This window comes from Trichoderma reesei (assembly GCF_000167675.1).
Source record: "Trichoderma reesei QM6a unplaced genomic scaffold TRIREscaffold_13, whole genome shotgun sequence".
In the NCBI taxonomy this organism is placed as follows: domain Eukaryota; kingdom Fungi; phylum Ascomycota; class Sordariomycetes; order Hypocreales; family Hypocreaceae; genus Trichoderma; species Trichoderma reesei.
Window position 1 is genome coordinate 737,454 of NW_006711160.1, and position 20,266 is coordinate 757,719.

The 20,266-nt window shown below is 55.4% G+C and overlaps 3 protein-coding genes across 3 annotated transcripts; all 3 read right to left on the bottom strand.

Annotated features, from left to right (window-relative positions):
- Nucleotides 1-921: 921 nt before the first annotated feature.
- blr2 (blue light regulator 2) lies at nt 922-2,580 on the bottom strand (the record flags this gene model as incomplete). Its single annotated transcript, XM_006966618.2, has 3 exons — nt 922-1,062; nt 1,210-1,644; nt 1,726-2,580. 3 exons carry the CDS (start codon nt 2,578-2,580, stop codon nt 922-924), a joined length of 1,431 nt encoding a protein of 476 aa, XP_006966680.1.
- An 8,014-nt stretch (nt 2,581-10,594) lies between these two features.
- Nucleotides 10,595-13,621, bottom strand: TRIREDRAFT_64298 (kinesin-like protein; the record flags this gene model as incomplete). Its single annotated transcript, XM_006966619.1, has 1 exon — nt 10,595-13,621. The coding sequence occupies one exon, from the start codon at nt 13,619-13,621 to the stop codon at nt 10,595-10,597; it is 3,027 nt and encodes a 1,008-aa protein (XP_006966681.1).
- Nucleotides 13,622-15,156: 1,535 nt separating this feature from the next.
- Nucleotides 15,157-17,010, bottom strand: TRIREDRAFT_108893 (uncharacterized protein; the record flags this gene model as incomplete). Its single annotated transcript, XM_006966620.1, has 1 exon — nt 15,157-17,010. One exon carries the CDS (start codon nt 17,008-17,010, stop codon nt 15,157-15,159), a length of 1,854 nt encoding a protein of 617 aa, XP_006966682.1.
- Nucleotides 17,011-20,266: the final 3,256 nt, after the last annotated feature.

The following is a 20,266-nucleotide window of genomic DNA, read 5'->3' on the forward strand; positions in this document are numbered from 1 at the left end:
GAGATGAGGGGCTGAAGAGACACTTGGAACAAGATCTTACATGGCGGCTCGACTTGAACCAAGCCACGCAGGATTGAGAACCAAAACATTCCTACAAGGCGGGGCTTTTTCAAGTTTAGCTCATCCGCGGCATTGAACTCGAGAGAATTCGTATTACACGAGGCATCCAATTGAATGAGTGGCCATCTGCTTCATGTTGACTTGAATGTGTATTTGTCAGCGGGTGAGAGTCGGTCCCTTATTTCTCATCCACAAGGTTCCTCCTTCATGGGCATCTTTGCTCGCTGTCTGCTTGCCTACCAGGGGAGACATGCAAACATGGCAGCCAAGCATACATCACTTGTATTGTACCCAGAATTTCAGCAAAAGTCATGGAAAGCTCATAAACATATAATTCCTGATCTATTCGTGTGTTTCCAAAGCAGAAAAAAAAAACGTGGTACATTCGCCACGTACATCCGTGTCCGTCTAGTATTTCTGCTTCAAATGCTGCCTGCCGAAGGGGTATCATAATCGTGTACAGATGCCCGTGTCAAAGATTCGGAGAAGATGGATTTGAAAAAGGTGAAAAAGAAGATGAATAGATGTGACAAAGAAAAAAGAAAAAGTAATGATGAAAGAAGAGGTAGTGATAGTGATGAAAGAAGATGGAAGGGAAAGGAAGGATGAAGAAGAGAAGGGTCGCCAATCGTCCGTCCCCGAGCAAAAGAATCGACAGCAACAATGGTTTGAGAATAACTAGGCAAGTCCCTGTCGCCAGTGATGAATGCATCTTTAAAGCCAAACCCACAACTCCGTGTACCAGGATTCCGTCGTTAAATAAGCAGTTGAGCGCAAAGTTCCGGTCCGGCCGCGTTTACATGGCTAATTCCTGTCCCTTGTAGCCGTGTGGCCGAATTGCTTTCTTTCTCCGCCATGTCGTCAGCCCGCGACGGGCTTGGCCAGGGGCGTGCCGACGCTGTTGCGCTTCTTCTCCTTCTTGGCCCAGCGTAGTCCGCAGGCGTTGCAGAGCGTCTTTGGCCCGCTGGGCCCTTTTCGCCATTCCGGGGAATCGAGTGTGCCTGAGAGAGATCCGTCGTTAGCAGCTGATCCAAGGGTTCTGTCGGCTGGGTTGGGAGCGCCATTTCCCAATGAGGGGAGCTTGACACCCGAGGCAAACTAAGCCAATCCAGACGAGCAGATGGGGAAGAATTATAAGAGGGAGGGGGGAACTGTACCGCAGTCAGTGCAAACGTATTCTTCGGCCAACTTGAGCTTCTTCTTCTTCTCGCCCGACTTGGAGTCCCTGTCCATAGGCATGGCAATTCCTGCATCGCCCTTGATCAGGGTCGGGCTCCGGTTGCCGTTACTCATCCGCTCTCCGTTTTCTATGCCTGTCAAAAAGGCTATCGTATCCGCCGAGGACGCCTCGAATCGCGCCATCTTGTCGCGCAGCGAGTCCTGACGATTCCCCCCCGTGGCGCCCTCCAGGTTCTTCCTCGTCAATGCACCGTCGACGGCGGCGGCAGCGGCGGCGGCCGCTGCTGCTGCTGATGACATGGGCATCTCGGTGGGGACGCTGTGATATCCGTAAACCGTGGATGCTGCCGTACTGGCATTCTCTGAGGTACCGACGTCTGACCGGCCCTCCCGACTGTGCGCCCATTGCCTCTGCGCCTCCTCCGCCTCCGCCTCCTCCTCTCTCCGCAACTCAGCTATGCGTCGCCTCAGCCTTTCGTTCTCAATCTTGTGCTCCAGGAACGAGTCCAGCAGGGCTGCGTTCTTGGTGGGGTAGAGGCGCGCCATCATGAAGACGGCCTGGCAAAAGGGCGATTGGTTATTTGGATTCGGAGCAAATCTGGCCGCGGCAATGTGGGCGTGGCCGACGGCCTCGAAGATGGCATAGGTGCCGTCCTTCTTCCTCATGCGATAAAACATGCGCAGCGGGTTGCCGGTTGCAATGGACTCGTGGAGCTCGGAGACGAGGACGCCCTGGTCGTCGGGATGGATCAGGTGCTTCAGAAAGGTGTCCTGGACCTCCTCGGTGGTGTACCCCGCCAGGGCCGTGATGCTGGGCGACACATACTTGATGCGCCCGTTGGAGTCGAGGATCTGCAGCAGGTCCCTGAGCTCCTCCACCACCTTGGCCGGCCAGTTGCGCCGCTTGGTGAACTCGGTCAGCGGGTTGTTGCTGCCGCTGGTGCCGCTGCCGCCGCCGTTGTTAGCCATGCTGGTGGGCGTAAAGGCAGCCGCGGGCATGGGCCCTGCACCCGGGACGTCGTTGGCAACGTTGTTGAACTGGTCCTGGGGCTTGAGCATGTTGTCGGGGGAGATGAGGCGGCCGTCCATGTCGCCGCCGTCGTCGTCCAGCACGGCGGCCATGGGGTCAATGTTGAGGGCCATGTCGCCGCCAAAGTGAGCCATCAGCGTGCTCTCGAGAAGTGCCATGGCGTCGCCGTTGGAGTCGTCGAGATGGAGCGCATCGGCGCTGGACGTGGGCACGGAAATGCCCTGGCTGTGGGCGGCTCCCTGGAACATGGGCAAGACGTCGATGTTGCCGAAGCCAAACAAGTCGCCGTGCAGAGGAGGTGGGCCGGACATGGTCGCGGTAGTATTGCTATACCGCCAGCTGTTGGATTTTCCACATCAGGAGGGCGTCAGATTAGCGGGCTACCGAGCAAGCCCTCTGGGTGAGGTGCGTTCAGTGGCGTCTCTTTGGGGGGGCTTTTCTGTTAGGTTAGGTGAGGGGCCTGCGGCTGTTGTTCTTCTGGCGTGAAGGTTCGTGGGGAGCAGCGCCTGGGGGGGGGGGGCGCTGTTTGTGCTGCCGGGCGTTGCCTTGCCGTGTCCGAGGCTCGGGACAGTTGGGTCGGACGAGCAGCCTGGCTGTCTGTCTGTCGGTCGTGCAGCGCGTCTGCGAGGTGCTCTGTACGGTGTCTCTGTAAGAATGGATGTCTCTGTAAGGGGCAGAGAGGTTGGGAGCAGCCGAGGCCAGAGCTGGGAATCGTGGCTGTTGTCGCAGCAAGCGGTGGTATCCGAGTTTATATGTAAGGTATCGATAATAATGGCCAGGGCATCTGGAAGGCAAATGCGATGGTGCTAGCACCTGGGATTTCAGCTAGGCTGGGGCCGGGCCAGGACCTGGCCTGCAGCACAGCGGGCTGAGCGCTGTCTTGTCGCTGAGCAGGCCGGAGAATTGCCCCCGTGAAAAGCGGGCTGGGCATGTGCCTGGTTGGGGTCGGGTCCGGGTTTGTTTCATTGTGTGGGCGACAGGTTGAGTGACGGCCGCGCTGCTAAGGCATGCACTTTGGTGGGAGCGGCTTAGCGGTTCTGGCACTCGTACGGGGAGGAGGGTTAGGTAGGTGCTACGCTGTGCATTAACAGATGCAAGTACATGTACAACTCAGGTACTGCCTGAGGTAAAGTACCTTACCTTATTGCCCTCAGCCAAGGGATGAGACATGGGAGATGCAGTACAGGATTGGGCACAGCCAAAAAGGCGAAATGTATGAAGCAATCGGGTCTCACACACACACACACACACACACAAGCACCAGCAGAATGTCTGGCAGCAACAAGTGGCCGCTATGTACTAGCACCCCCGAGCCCCAGCCCAGCGAATGGCGGGGGGGGGCGGACAGCTGAGCAACGAGCAGCGCGGATCCATCCAGGGATGGTGTTAACTGTAGGTACTTGTATGTACATACATACTCTCCCATGGACCCCAACCCGTCCAAACCCATCGGATGGGCAGAGCCAAAAAACAAGACCCGAGACCCAAAAACCAAGAATCTCAGAGATTTCAGGCATGACGCAACCCTCTCCTGCGGCGCTGGCGTTAGCGGCTGCTGCGGGAAGACGTCGCGACAGCGCTAAGGAAAAGCGGTCCTCGGCTTTGTATCTGAATCTGATGATGGACAAGTATCATTGCCCATGTGGTAAAAATTACCTAGGGCTTTCAGGACGGCAATTTTGATGTCATACTAGGTACCTATCTTGCGGTATTATGTATACTAGGTAGGAAGTACCTTGTACGAATGGAGGCGACTGTCGTCCTGAGCAAACGCCCGTTGCTCTCGATGCGTATTACAAACTCGATGCTTCTACCTAGTAGTAGGGAGGAGAGCCGAAATAGGTGCTGGAGAGCAACGCAACAAGTCTACCTACCTAGGCATTGAACCGACAAGTCAGATCATCACACAGCCATTAATCAAAAGCTGGTGACAAGCCACCGTTCCTTCCCATCAACCTGCGACAAGCTTCAACCTTGCTTGGTGCAGGAAAAAGCAAGGCCTGCTGACCGGCGGCGTGCCGGTTGTGCAGCCTCTCACGGCTAACAGGCCTCGGGGCCTCTCACAGCTGCATCCGATTCGACCACTTGGCCTGGCTAAGCAGCGCGCCTTTCTGGGGAGGGGAAAAGAAAAGGCCATCCATGAATGCAAGGGAAATCGTTGCCTGATACATCCCTTCGGGCTGTTCCTGGAGCTCCAAGCCAGCAACGCACAAAACGGCGCCAAGCAAGCGGCTGTCTGTGCTGTAGACCAGTACTTGTATACTATCTTAGGTGCTGTGCTACCTAACCCTGAATGTGAGGAGGATACCTTACGAGCAGATATGGGCCCCACGGTGCGTTGGTGGTATTTGAGGCGTCTCACTCGCGGGCGGCATGATGCTCGGATGCCGTTTGCATCACGTACGCGATGTAATCATAATCGTTCACACTCCGACGGTCAGGTAGGTATTATGTGTCAAATGCGGAGAGAGCACGGCGGTAGGTCAGGTCAGGTCAGGTCAGGTCAGGTAGGTAGGTAGATAGTATGGGGCGCCATCTGTCCTGCATCATCGTCATTTGATATCTGACTGATATGTATCGTATCCATGGATATCCCTCCTCTCTTTCTGCAGTACCTGGCGGATACCTGCCAGAGACTCGCACATCCCCCGAGCCAGCACTAGGCCAAAGCGACAAGAGCCCCGAGTCGCCGTGCCCACCCTGACTTTCGCATCGCAATGCCCAATCCCGCCTATCCGCGATGCGACATTTCGACCTGTGGGACGCCCGATTCCAGCCCGAGGCGTCGGTGGCTGTGCGTGACTAAAAGTGCCGGCGAGTACACGCAAAGTACTGCACCGCACATCCCACCTGCAAGCGCAGCAATTGGCTTGGATGGATGGAACCTTGAAGCCTTTGGAGTGGTGCGGATCCGTCGCTCCTTGATGATGGTGAGGGGTCCTGATGGACAAAAGTGCAACAAGCTGTATCTAATGGTATCTGGTGCCCCGTTTTTGCCCATCTGGCCCATCAAATCTGTGTTAGCATCTTGCTACTAGTGCTGCAACCTTGCACAGGCTCAGGCTCAGGCTCGGGCTCTTGAAGGAGGGGTTAAAGTGCCCTTTGAGTGCCTTCTCTCATGGGCTATCTTATCGCACGTGAGCACGCATCAGTCAAGCGCATGGCGCTCAAACGCGTGACTGGCGGCGCTGCCTGGAGCGCGTTTGGACTATGTAGTAGTATCGCAAAGGTATAGACGAGAGACGATACCTAGACACGGCATTATCAACTTGGTAGTATCAAGGCACCTCGTCTGCATACACGCAGCGGCTACACAGCAGTTGCTCGCCAGTCGAGGCTCAGCCACCAGACACAACAGGGAGATGCCGCAGCCTTGATCGATAGTCATTGCTCCTCTCAAGCAGCAGTTCGGTTGAAAACCGCCACCTTCAGCAGCAGCATCTCTTCGCCCCCAGTCGCCCTCCACCATGTCGAGAATCGACAAGCTCTCCATCTCCGGCGTGCGGTCCTTCAGCCCGGCTGTTCGCGAGGCCATCCAGTTCAACACTCCGCTGACTCTCATTGTCGGCTACAATGGCTCCGGAAAGACGACAATCATCGAGTGCCTAAAGTACGCAACCACAGGCCAGCTGCCTCCCAACAGCAAGGGCGGCGCCTTCATTCACGACCCAAAGGCAAGCCAAATCCGTGCCTGGACCGTCACCGTCACCGTCTGCGCTCTCCGCTAACGACAATTGCTTCGTGTCCAGCTCGTCGGAGAAAAAGAAGTCCTGGCCCAGGTCAAGCTGCAATTTCGCTCCATCAACGATCGACAACATGTGGCGACTCGAAGCATGCAGCTCACCGTGGGAAAGAAGGCGAGGTCGCAAAAGACTCTCGACTGCTCCCTGGTGGTCGTCAACAACGGAGAACGAACTACGACATCGACAAGACAGGCGCAGCTGGATGAGATGATCCCCGAACGCCTCGGCGTCTCTCCCGCTATTCTCGATGCTGTCATATTCTGTCACCAGGATGAGTCTCTCTGGCCGCTGAGCGAGCCTGCGGCCTTGAAGAAGCGCTTCGATGAGATTTTCGAGGCCATGAAGTACGCAAAGGCCATTGAGAATATCAAGGTGCTCCGGAAAAACCAGCTGGCAGAGCTCATCAAACTCGAAAGCGACGAGGCACATAACAAGGTCAACAAGGATAGGGGCGAGCGGGCCGAAAAGCGCATGAGTGCGCTGCAGGCCGAGATCGAAGCGGCCCGCGACAAGTGTGAAAAGCTGACGGAGGACATGCAGCAGACGCAGGAAAGGATACGCCAGAAGCACGAGCAAGCCAACAGCTTTCTTCAAATCGTGCAGAACCTCAACAACAAACGAGAGCAGCTCGAATACAGGCAGGACGCTGTTGACGAGCTCAGACAGACAATTGAGGAATTGCCCGACAGCGATAAGGCGCTCGAGCGCTCCTTGTCCCAATACGAAGACAGCATGGCTCGCTATCAACAAGAGGCTGAGCAGAACAAGGCACAGTACGCCGAGCTCCAAAGGGAGCTGGCGAATCATCGTCAAGCCTTGTCCGCGAAACTGGCTGAGCAGGGAAAACATCAGTCGGACAAGGACAAATACGAGCGCCAACTCAGAGCGAGGGTGGAGCTGATACAAGAGGCCGCACGACAGTACAACCTCAGAGGATTTGACGGGGACCTGAACGATCAGCAGATTCGAGCGTTCCATGACAAGGTCCGGAAGCTCCTGTCAGAGAAAAAGCGTGACCTGGAGCGACTGCAAAAGGAGAACGCTGCGGAGCTCGACAAGGCTACGGGGATAATCACGGAACTCGAGGGTCGCAAAGCCGCCCGGACGCAAGATCGCGTCTCTGCAAAACAGCGCATGGGGGCCGTTGAAAAGCGCACAAGCGTCCTTCAGAACGAAGCCGGAAGCATCGACGTTGACGAGGGAGCCAAGGCCATCCTGGACGCGCAGCTTGCCGAACTTGAATCAAGGTTCAGGCAGGTCCAGCAAGACTTGGACAAGTCCAACTGGGACCAGCAATTGAGTGAAGCCAACGACAAGCAGTGGCAGCTGGAAAACGAGAACGAGAAGCTGGGCCGGGAGCTCATCGAGTGCACAAGGCTGGCCTCGGAGCGGGCGCAGCTCGAACTTCGCAAGAAGGAAATGGCAGACCGCAAACGAAAGCTAGAGACATTGACCGAAACGTGGAAACCCAAGCTAAACGGCGTCCTGGGGAGCAACTGGGAGCCGGAGTCGCTTGATTCCCTGTTTCAGTCCGCCCAAGGCCGTCAAAGCAAAGCTGTTCAAGAGGCCCAGAAACGTCGAGACCAGACGAGGCAGAAGCAGCAAAAGGTCGAGTACAAGCTGAAGAATGCAAAAGAAACGCACGGGAAAAAGTCCCAACAGATGGATCGGAGCAAGCAAGAAGTCGTCGCCGCGCTGGCAAACGTGCGCGATGGTGCCGTCGTGGAAGACTACGTGGAAGAGGTTGCTGCTGTGGAGCAGCAAGTCGAGGAGCTTCGCACTGATCTCAGTCTCTTTGATGCTCTCTTTGATTACTATAACAAGTGCAAGCGTATGCTGGATACGTCCAAGAAGTGCAGACTTTGTGAGCGCCACTTTGATGACAGCCAGGCGGCAACTCTCGATCGCCTGCGCAAGAAGATTGACAAGCATCTGGATCCGAAGGGCAAAGTGGACACGGAAAAGGACCTGAAAGAGGCAGTGGACAATCTGGAGTCATTGCGGGCGGTGCGCTCGGCCTTTGACACCTTTCAGCGCCTTTCGACAGAGCTGCCTCCGCTCCTGGACGAGTGGAAGACAGCGGAAGCCGAGTACGAGTCTCTGGAAAAGCAGCTCGAAGAGGAAGACGCCCTTGTTGTCGCAGAGGAGGAGAAACTGAGAGACCTTGGCGACCTGGCCAAAACAGTCGCAAACATCTGCCAGACGGTCAAAGACATCAAAGACGCCGAGGCCCAGGTGGATCGCATTGTGTCGCAGCAGTCTTCCAGCGGGGTCACCCGCAGCGTTGAGGAGATCCACGAGCTCCAGTCCAGCGTGTCTGAGCAGCTCAGAAGCCTCAAGAACAAGATTTCCAAGCTCACGACGGATCGGCAACGGATGAAGGATCAGCTCAACTCGCTCGAGCTGGAGAAGAGCGAGCTGAGAAACAAGATTGGGCGGACCGCGGGGCAACTCGAGAAGAAGAAGGATCTCCAGAAGCAGATCCAAACCCTCAAGGAAGATTACAACCACCAGCGTGAAATCATCCAGCGGACCGACGAAGAATTGGAAAAGATTGAGCCGAGCATTGCAGAGGCAAGGTCGGCCCGCGACCAGATTCTTCGCCAGGGCCGTGCCAAGGAGCAAGTCATTACCGAGGAGAGAGACGCCATCCTCAACTCGATGAGCGAAATCAAGATGATGGATCATGATATTCAGGACTACGTGGATCGTGGGGGGCTCAATAACCTGGCGTCCAACCAGCGGGCAATCGCCTCTCTCGAGACAGCCATCAGCACCACGGAAAAGGAGATTGCCGATCTGACGGTGCGGACGAACAAGCTCAAGCAGGACATTGACAGCGGAGACCGCAAGAAGAAGAACATTAGCGACAACCTCAACTATCGCAAGCACCTGCGAACGCTCGACGTGTTGCGGCTAGACATCTCGGAGCTGGAGGATCGCAACGCCCACGAGGACTACGAGCGCCTGCTGGCCGAGGCCCGCTCGCTGGAGAACACGGCCAACCGGCTGCTGGCCGAGCGCGGATCCGTCATGGGCTCGATGAAGACCAAGGACGAGGAGCTGGGCCGGCTGCTGCAGGAATGGGAGCTGGACTACAAGGACGCCAAGCAAAGGTACCGCGAGTCGCACATCCGGGTCGAGACGACCAAGGCGGCGGTGCAGGACCTGGTGCAGTGCGGGCTGGCCGTCGATGCGGCCGTGATGCAGTACCACACCATGAAGATGGCCGAGGTGAACCGCATCGCGGGCGAGCTGTGGCAGACGACGTACCAGGGCACCGACATCGACACCATCCTCATCCGCTCCGACAACGAGCCCAACACGGGCAAGCGCAGCTACAACTACCGCCTGGTCATGGTCAAGCAGGACGCCGAGATGGACATGCGCGGCCGCTGCTCCGCCGGCCAAAAGGTGCTGGCCAGCATCGTCATCCGCCTCGCCCTCGCCGAGAGCTTCGGCGTCAACTGCGGCCTCATTGCCCTCGACGAGCCCACGACCAACCTCGACCGCGACAACATCAAGTCCCTCGCCGAGAGCCTGCACCGCATCATCCAGGCCAGGCAGCAGCAGAGCAACTTTCAGCTGATTGTCATTACGCACGACGAGGAGTTTTTGAGGCACATGCGGTGCAGCGACTTTTGCGATAGCTTTTTCAGGGTCAAGAGGGATGAGAAGCAGAATAGTGTCATTTCGAGGGAGAGCATCACCAAGATTTTCTGAGGAAAAGCATTAGTTACTAGCGACTTACCTCCCCTTTCTTCCCAACTTGTTTCCTTTGAGGTTGCTGATGGGATTTGCTGTTCGTTTTTGGAGTTGGCTCTAATGGGGGTTTCTTTCATGAAGGCGACAAAGGGCACAAAAAAAATGGGATAATAAGGGGGATGTGCGTAAGAATGTGCATGGTCATGTATATAAGGACTTTTTATCAAAGAGAAACCACACAGTCGGTATATAAAGAGAGAGCGTCTTGAACCACATCTTTTGCCGTGTTAACATCTGCATTCAACACTATGGAACCAAAACAAGGAGAGAAGCAAACAGCATCGGGTATCAAACTGCTCAATAACCCTATCCATGACCACGAAAGCAAAAATTCAACCCGTCCTCCAGCTCCTACCCAAGTCCTTCTGATCCCATCCAAAAAAACAAGAAGGGGGAAATAAAAGAAAGAAAAGAGAAGAAAAGAAAAAGGAGAAGCCTCCCATAAGTATCACGCAGGCCCCCAAGTTGTCACCCTCTCTCCCTCAGAACGGTAAATCCAACCTTGGGCTCTGTATTTGTATCGTATAGTCGACGAAACAAAAGGTGAAGAAGAAGAAAATGGAAAAAGACAGTTGCGCTCTGCATCGCTCATGACCAACCCAAACTCCGTGATTTAGTTCCCGCCCAGCAAATCCTTCCCTCTGGAACAGACAAAAGGAAAGTGAAAAAAAAAGGCGCAAACAATGCCAATGAAGGGCATTGATACATGTGCACCCTTTGAAAATGTAGGCAAAAGAGATCCTTTTCTCCCATATAGATAAACAACAAAGACCACATTTCTCCTCTGTTAGACCAAGGTCAATCAGACGAAGCCTCATCAGTTGATCCGCGGGCTCTTTCTCCTCGCCATGCTCTCCGCCAGAGCCGTCATAGGCAAATTCTCACGGCCCTCGGGAAGCAGACTATGCTTCCGCAAGCTCGCCCGCGTGGAACGAGCGCTGCGCTTATACAGCGGCATGGAGTCCCCCGACGCGGCGGACATGGTGCTCGAGCCGGACTCGAAGGAGATGACGCTGGAGGCGAGACTGGAGATGTTGGGATTGACTTCGCGCAGGCTTGCGCTCTTATCCGAGATGCTCTCAATCGAGGGACGTGGGGGTGAGCTTGTGGTCTTGGAAGAGGTGTCGAGGTCGGTAAAGACAAGGGTGTCGTTGTCCTCGTCGGCATCTCCTTCACCGGCCTCATTGGGGTTAGGAGAGTTGCCGCCGCTCTTGAAGTTGAGGGCGGCGTGCGTCTCAGTACGAGGCAAGCTTGTAGGGAAATGGTATTGCGCTTTCTGGGGAGTCTCCCCGGTCGGCCGGTAATCCTGAAGCGCCGTCTTGCCAATCTGTTCGCGCAGGGCTGAAAGAGGTTGGCATATTTGCGCCGTCAGAGGCTCAAGGCTGTCATGCAGATCGCCGGCGTCAAGATCCATGGCCTCGCCGAGGTTCTTGACGCGATCAAAGGTGGTCTTGAAGTGAGCTGAGATGTTGCCAAACGATTGATCCACTGTGTTCGACAGCGCCTGAATAGACTGCATGTGTGTCTCGTGGTGGGTGTTGCTCTCAGACTTGGCACGAGTCACAAAGTCGTCCATAGCTTCCATCTGCAGGTCCAGGTCGTCGATCTGAGCGCCCACGACGCGCACGGTCTCGGCGTGGACTTGGTTCGCCGTGCTCCGAATCGAGTTGCTGCGGCCTTCGGCTGAGTTCCAGTCGTCCTTCAGCTTCGTCTTGAGCTGATCGCGCGACTTCTTCACCTCCTCCAGCAGCTCGCCCTCCTTTCCGTCCCACACGTCCATGCCTTGACCGTACTGAGTGATGGCACCCTCGAGGGATGCGTTGTAGTCAGCCATGTTCTTCTGGATCTGCGAGGTCCTCTCTGCGAAGCGGCTCTCCTGTGCTTCGGCCTGCGAGTTGATCAAGGCTGAGATTTGACCGAGAAGCTTTTGGCGCTCCTCGGCCGCTTGTCGCCTCTCTTCTTCCAACGCCTCCTGCATGCGGGTCGAAATGTTGGCATTCTGTAGCATAATGGTGTTTGTGGCGCTCTGCAGCTGTCTCCTCAGGTTGTCGGACTCGCAGCGCTGAGCGGTAATGTGCCGGACGAGCTCTTCAAAGATGGACTTGAAATCCTTGCCCAGGGAGCTGTACGAGGTGTGAAGCTGGTCGTGGAACTCTGTCATCTCATTCAACACGTCGCCAGCAATCTTCTCTGCGGCCTGTGCAATAGCTTGCAGACTTTCGCCGACTCGTTCTTTAACGTTGTCGCGAACCTCCTTGATCTCCTCCAGCACCTCGTCCATGTCGTCCTTGGATTTCTGCTTCTGCTCGAGGAGCTGTCTCTTGGACTCTGCAAAGGCGTCAAAGTTCTCCTCCAGAAAGGCCTGGGTGGCGGAAAGCTTCTGTAATTCTTCCTGCACAAACGTCTCCATTCTTCTCGATACGCTCAGGATTTGTTCCTGCTGCTCCTCCTGGAACACACGAACCCGTCGCTCCACCATTGACGTTACCTCTGCCACCTGAGACTGGGATGAGCTCCAGGCCGTCCGGTTGAGTAAGTGCAGATCCGATTTGCGCTTATTCTTTGCGTGCAGACCATTGACATCCTTGACCGTCTTCTGCAGCTTGTCAATCAGCACGCTGCCAATCTCCGTCAGCTTCTCCTCCGTCTCCTCGTGAGCCTTGCGCCGCTCCGTCTCCTCTTCCAACGTCTTTCGGGTCGCGGCGAGAACAATGTCTGTCTGGTCGAGAAGACCTTGTGTCTCGTCCAGCTGCGCCTTGGTCGCCTCGTGGTCTTTCTTCATACCCATAAAGGAGATGTTGAGGGAAAAGAGCTCTTGGACCTTGTTCCGCAGATTTGCCTCCAATGTCTCGAGACGCGCGCTCTTCTCCTCCAGCACTATCCTCCTCGACTCGCTCTGTGCGGTCATTTCCTCGAACATTTCGTTGGATAGGTACACGCCGTTGCGCTGCCTTGTGGATATCAGCTCACTCTTTAGCTTCTCAATCTCGACAGTAAAGTCCCTCAGGAGCATCTTTTTGGACATCATATGCATCTGAGGCTTGTTTCGTATGTTTTTGGCGCGAAAGGCATATTCGAGTGTTGAGATCGTTTCTTCGAGGTTGCTCTTTGAGGGAGAAATGGTGGCAATGATGCATGTCTTGGTTCGCCCCCCTAACGAGTCTTGCAGCAGACGGGTCAGTTTCGACTCCCGGTAGGGGATGTGAGGGCTGTGGTCCACCAGCGCATTGATGACTCGGCCCAGGGTGAGCAGCGATTTGTTGATCAAGCCGGCCTCGGTAGCTCGCTTGTTCTCCGCGCCCGATCTCTGAATGTTTTCGCTGCCAGCCAGGTCCACCAGGTTCAGCTTGCCGGCGCTCACGAGTTCCTCCACCCCCTGATCGTTTGAGCTCTTGACGTAGGCCGTAATGGTGAAGACGGTGTGACTTCGAGAACTCAAGTCGTTGCACTTGGTGGCGGCAACCTGGCGCTTCAGGCTGCCCTCCTGGAGCACCTTGATTCCCTCGGCCGCATTTTTGATGTGCTTTTCCTCCATGCCCTGAACAAGCGTAGTCGCATGGCCTCGTCTTGAGGCGTCGTCGTAGATCTTGAGCTTTGCGCTCTCGTCGGTGGAGAGCAAATCCCGGAGCTCTTCGTTGTATAGTTCGATGAAGGAGCACTTGACGCAGTTGTCGGTGTTTTCGTTCTCGAGCTTGTCAAACAGCTGCTGCAGGACGCGGGGGATGATGCCGGCCTCGTCAGACAGCATGCCCAGTGTGTCGGACATGTCCCCCGACATGGTGTACGTCTTGCCCGTCCCCGTCTGGCCGTAGGCAAATATCGTGCAGTTGTAGCCAGCGAGCATCTGTGACAGACCTCCTCGTTAGCATGTGCCTTAAACACCACTTCCTGAAGCAATATCTCGCACAGCCAAGTGTCAGAGGAGAGATCCAGGAAGGGAACAAAAAAGACCAACCTCCTCCAAGATGGGCTTCACCACATCGTCAAACACCATTGACTGATCCGCCGCCGGCGAAAACACGCGGTCAAAGCTATACGTCTTGTTGCTCAGCGCGTTTGCGCCCATGGACAGCTCAATCACCTGCCCCTTGACGCCGTCCGCATTCACCACCACGGTGCTGTTCTCCTTGACCTCCCTCTGGCTGCGCCCGCGACACCGCACCACGACGTTGATGTTGGTCTCCTCCCCGCCGCCCACCATGACGTCCGCCGCCTCAAAGTCGCGCTCCTTGCGCTTCGTCCCAATCGCCGTCGACGGCTCCGCGGGGGACATGGCGCTCGTCCGGTCGCCGCCTCGGGACGCGGTCGCCAGGTGTCGGTTCGTCGGGACCGCCGACGAGGATCGTGTGCCGTTGAGACGCGTGCTGCTGCTGCGCATGCCGGCGCCCGGTCGGATGCCCGACGACGAGCTCATTGTCGGCCGCGTGGGCTCTCGATCGGCGCGTGTTCGAGGGTGAGCCATGCTGACAGCGGTATGAGGCCACCAGCTGCCGATACTGGCCTTTGGGGTTCGTTCAAATTCTGCCGTAAGGTATGTGTACAGAGGTATGTGTGTGTGCACCTAGGTAAGAGTGCTGGGTGCTGTTGTTGTTGATTGTAATTCCCTTGGCGGGGATAAAGCGGTGGAGCATTGGGCGATTAGGAGGTACCGATACAATACTTTTCTTGCCGGTGTGGAGTGCAGGGAAATGCAGGTGCTTCGTACTGATGCTGTCAACCGTACCTATTACTAGTCAGAGGCTTGGGGCTGACAATAACAGATCAGAGAGATAGCATAGATATTGGACAAAGTGTATTGAAAGGATATTGGACAAAGTGTATTGAAAGGTTGACGATTGGGAGAGATTGTGTACTCGATCTGGACCTCGTATGCGACACCAAGTGCTGTGTTGAAGGACTGCTCTCTAGATCGGACACAAGAGGGTACCGCGGAAGTAACTGACAGGCGGCTTAGGTGCAGGTACTTGTCGACGCTAATGAATATGCCCGCACCGCAAGTACCGTAAGCCTAACGCAATTTGGCTCAATCAATGGGTCACAAAATCCAGTCGCCACAGCAACGACATTTTGCTAGTGAAGTATTATTGGACTTCGTCGAGCCCATCTTGAAGTGACTTCACGGACGGTGGTTCTCAATAATGAGCGAAAATCAGTAGTGATATAGTTGTTATTAAAGTAGTGAGTACTAGATCAACGTATATATGCAAGACTCTAAACCATATGCAAAATGCAGGGGCAGGAGGAGGCACTCTCCACAGCTCCTCTGCCAGTACGTATCTAAGCTGGATATCTTCGCGATGCCTCGTCCCTTTTCAACCCATATCAACGCCAATACCCAAAGAAAAAAAAATTGAACTTTTGTATCAAAGACGAGCATGCTTATTCAGCAACGTCGACGGCCTTTTCGACATCGACTGGCTTCTTCTTAGTCTCTTGCTTGAGGGAGTTGAGGCCCGTCTTGTGCTCCGTGTGCTGCTTGCTGAGCGTCTTCTGCTTCACAAAGAAGCTGATGAGAAGACCGACGAAGACGAAACATGTGTAAGCGATAAACATCTTTTGCATGGCGTTCCAGTAAGCAGTCTGGGCCACCTCACGCTGATGGCCCTTGAGGCTGGCCACCAGGAACACGCTTGACGCAGCCTCAGAGCCGGAGAGCTTGCTGGCCAAATCAGGCCCAAGCTCGCGAATGAGCTGGGCTTGCTGCTTCTGCATCTCATTGTCGAAGATGACGCCGCCGATGACAACAGAGGTAGATGTTCCGAGCTGGCGGAGAAACTGGAAGCTGGCGGTTGCGGCTCCAATATCGCGGGGCTCGACGTTGGTCTGCAGAGCAATCAGGGGAGACTGGAAGTTGGGACCGACACCGATACCGGCAATGATCTGGAAGATGATGATCTTGGCCCAGTTCGCCTTGGCGCCCAGATCGATGAACAGACCAAAGCCCAGAGTCATAATGGTCAGTCCTGACACGATGGGGATCTTGTAGTTGCCAGTCTTCTTGATAAAGACACCCGTCAGGGCAGACGTGATGGACAGGGCCAGGACATACGGCAGAATGTAGACGCCGGAGAGGAGGGACGTGGCGCCCAAGACGGCCTGGAAGTAGAGGGGAAGCCAGTAGCTGCCGGACATGAAGGTCATGGCGTGCATGATAGACAGGCCATAGGCGGCAATGCTGGTCCTGCCACGGAAAAGGCGAGTGGGCATGACGGGGAACTTGGCGACTCGGTTCTCGTACAAGCCAAAGAGGGCAATGGTGATGAAGCCAAAAACGATGAGGCAGATGACGGTCGCGGACTTCCAGGGAAACTGAACGCCGCCAAACTCAAGCCCAAAGAGCAGCATGAGCGTGCCGCCGATGATGAGGACGTTGCCGGCCCAGTCGATGGCAGCCAGTCCCTGCTTGACAGGCGTGCGAGGGTTGTGCAGCTTGAGGACGAAGATGAGGATGAGCAGCCCAATGCCACCCAGAGGCAGGTTGATGTAGAAGCACCATCTCCACGAAACCTTGCTGGTGAAGACACCGCCGAGAATGGGCCCAATGGCCGAAGCGAGGGCCCAAACCATGCCGAGGATGCCAAAGTACATGCCTCGCTTGCGCATGGAAAAGAGGTCAGAGATGCAGATGTTCGGGAGAACAATGGTGCCGCCTCCGCCAACGCCCTGGATGGCACGGGCAGCGATGAGCATGCCCATGCTGGTGCTGACGGCGCATAGCAGCGAACCGATCCAGAAGATGGTGACGGTAGCGATGAGCGTGGGCTTGCGGCCGAAGATGTCGGATATCTTGCCCCATGTGGGCACGAACGCGGCGTTGCCAAGCAGATAGGCACTTCCGATCCAGACGTAGCCGGCGCTTGAGCCAAAGTGATTGGAGATGGTCGGGATGGCAGTGGTGATGATGGTCATGTCGAGCGCCGCCAAGAACAGCGCCAGGCACAGGGCAAAGATGATGAGGAACGTCTCAATGTTTGTCCGGCTGGCTTCGGGCTCGTCTGCCGGTGATTGCTGTGCTGGGGGACCTCCAGCTTCCGCTGCCTTTGGTGATGTTGATGCCGGTGCCTCATCACCGTGACCTACTGGTGAGACGCCAATGTCGCCCTCCCCCAACTCTTTACCAATGCCATCGCCAGCCTCAATGGCCTTGATCTCGCCATCGGTGCTGCGTGCAGGGTTGACCGTTTCATCTGAGCTGGTGCGCCTATCTGGCGTTGTGGCTTGGTCGACAGCCATAATGAGGCGTCAACGGTTTTCTGAGACAGGAACAGGAACTCGATGGGTTAGGGTTCGGCGGCCGAGACTTTTTGGTGGAGCCTTCGCGTGGCAAGATGAAGGCCGGTCCTCGTGGCGACTCCTCCTGGATCTCTTTTTTCTTGGCCCGTCTTGGCTTCGAGGCAACTGAGGCAGGGAGACTCGCGACTTGTCGAGCGCAGGTCGGACAAGGGAAGCCCAAGGAAAGGGGGCAGAAAAGAAGTAGTAAGATGGAAAAGTTTGAGGATGGGCAAAACAAGATGGTTGTGTCGAAGGGGGGGATGCTATTACTATATAGAATGGTAGCGCATAAGTTGGTCGCCTCGCCTCCCCAGCAGAGAAGGTAAAAAAGGAACGGTAAGATGCGTCAAGCATTTGCGTTTGTCATCACAAGAAGACGACGAAGAAATACCAAATCTCATCGGCCGGCCCACTAAACACCGGGCTTTTCGTACTTCGTATGTACGAAGGTGGACTGCGTGGGTTCGGCATGGGCCTTGGCCGAAGCCCGGAAACCGGCACGGGACAAGCGCGAGTCTTGGAGCCCTCGAGAAGCGCATCAGCAACGATGATTCATCAAAGACTGGCGCTGCACTGATCATCTGCCTCGAGACGCAAGAGCAGCCTCGTGCGAACTCTGCACCCGTCTATCGCCGTCCACCGCGCCCGCTGTCGTCGGTGCTGCTTGGCGCGTGGCTCTGCGATGGGCGTGGATGCTGACCATTGGTGTTTGCCCTCTTGCTTGCCTGCAAGGAGTCACTGAATGACCCGTCCAATTCTCTGAACAGCTGGCAGCTCCATCCCTCACCGCAAAAGACGCCTTCCGGGCTGGAGTTGGCACCACTCAGCCCAAAGTTGGATCTTTTTCTCAGCCAGTGGGGGCCAAGTGAGCACTGGCCCTCCTACCCGGTCCCATTGCATCGGCCGAGAGCGGGTGCCAGCATTGGGTTTGTGAGATGGGCCAATGGAGGCGGCTGGCTCTCGCTCGCAGTTCCGCTTGTAGGAGGCTTCCAGTAGCTCGAGCATTAGGCCGTGGGTTTAAGGAGCCGGCAATAATTGATTGGGCTGCTGGTTTGGGAGGGTCCCCTTTGCCTATGTGAAGAAGAGTAGCGTTTGCCGATGCCAGCATCCAAACCGTCTCGTCTCTGCGCACCGGTCATTGCAAAGTCCGAACAGCGAACCGAGTCGACGCAGAATCTCGCACCCCTGTGGTGTTGATTCTATGGTGGCACGGCTGTAAGACGTCGAAAGCAGTGACTCGTGCCAGCGTTGCTTGTCTCTATTCGTGTATTCGATCCGCAGCGGTCCGGCGACAGCAGAGAACAGAAGAGCTGGGTCAGGCACTGGTAAGTACTGTAGATGCCATCCTCTGGATCCAATAAACGCACCGCTTCATATCGAATCACATCTCATCACACCTCTGCACTGAATGGGATAGACGTTGGTCAGACTTGCAGCCCCGCGCGCGGCAATCCTGTAGACTCCCCTGTAACAGTCCGTTAGAAATTTCTCTTTTGCTGAGGCTCATCCCGCTCTTGTCAGGTTGCACGAGAGGGGACCATGCATTCGCACTGCAAAGAATGATCTTGGCAAGGTCGCATCCGATAAGCTGCGGCTGCACGCGATTTGGAAGGCAGCTGCTTGTTTTCCTGCCCCTGCCGCAGCTAATCAAGGCAGTTACAGCCAGCCAGCCAGTTCCTGCCCTGGGTTGCTGATCGGAAGCAAATCCCGAATACGGAGACTTCCGGCAGGCACGATGGCCAACCCGTGACATTGTTCTCACTTAGGCATTCACTAACAGCCTCACTTTTATGTTCACAACAAGCTCAGATTCAGCGCCTTTGCAGTGCTTCGTACTACCACAGGCATTACAATGACTTCCGTTAAGGGTTGCAAGTTGCCTCAGCAGCATGTCTCACAATCAGAGGGCAACTTGGGAGGCCGACTACCAGATTCGGTCCAGATTCATCCGCACAATTCCGTCCCAGCGACTGTCACCAGCACTTCTACGGATGGAGAGTGTGTGAATGGCTTCAAGCTGTCTGGATTTGGGTGCGGTACCTAAGCTGGACTACGCCATACCAAGCAGTGTCTTTGAAAACCCTGAACGTCGAGAGATAATCAGCGATGATCGGACGCTTCGCTCAGCGGCGCAGGGGGCGCACCGAGATTGTATGTATCGAGCACTGGATTCCCGGTCGAGGTGGCTGTCTAACCCATAGAAAACAGGCAAACTTCCAAGTATATCCCAGGCGACCATCTTTCAGCACAGTGACAGAGGTTCTGAACCACCATTCGTTGTTGATAACCACCAAACGCTGTGCGAGCAATACGATCTTCCCCTCGGCATCTCTCCCGATTCAGTGCCCTTCAAGTCGCAGTTTCTGCACTCAGACGGACATTGAATCTAAGACCTCGTCAGCAGAGAGCAATTCTCAACCAACAAGAGTGCGGCTAAGTGATAGCGCACAAGTCAGAGACGAGGCCCTCAAGCTTGAAGCCGAGTCCTACGTCAAGTCCCTCATAGACAACAAGGCAAATGGTGGCTTCCTTTCGAAGAGAGCCAAGCTCAATGTTAACCGCAAACTCGGCTTCCGCGGCAAGATCTTCATAGACCTCACGGACAACGCTACTGAGAGGGCAACGACTGTCTTCAAAGAGAACACCGACAAACGTCACCTCATATTCTTTGTAGATGGCTCTCGCTTCATCATAACAGAAGCAGAGTCGGGATCTGTGGTCACTTATTCTGGCGCAGCCGTCGTTTACAAGCCTCTAGAACCGAACCAGCCGTGGGTAGAGAGATACTTTGCTCCGTCAGAGTGTGAGCAGAATATTGTCCGGGTCGAGCTCGTTGCTATTCTGGATGGCTTAAAGGTTGCCGCGGTTGACACGGATCTTTTCGAGAGATGTGATCGACGAGATTCTGATGACGCCGGGGCAAAGATCAGAGTGAAAATACTTTCAGATTGTACAAGTGCTCTGCGAATCTTAAAGAAGCTTCAAGGTGCTATCGCTGCTGACTCCCCATTGCTTGGGGATAGGATTGTCAGGGAGCTCATTGCCATGTCTCAATATCTGCACCGAAAGGGAGTGGAGGTCGAGCTACACTGGGTTCGGGGACACGCAAACGTCCAAGGCAATTCTATCGCCAATTATGCAGCTCGATACGCAGCAAAGCATCCAGAGATCAGTGCCATTCTCGAAAAAGAGCTACAAGTGAAGTTGGAGCCTTTGC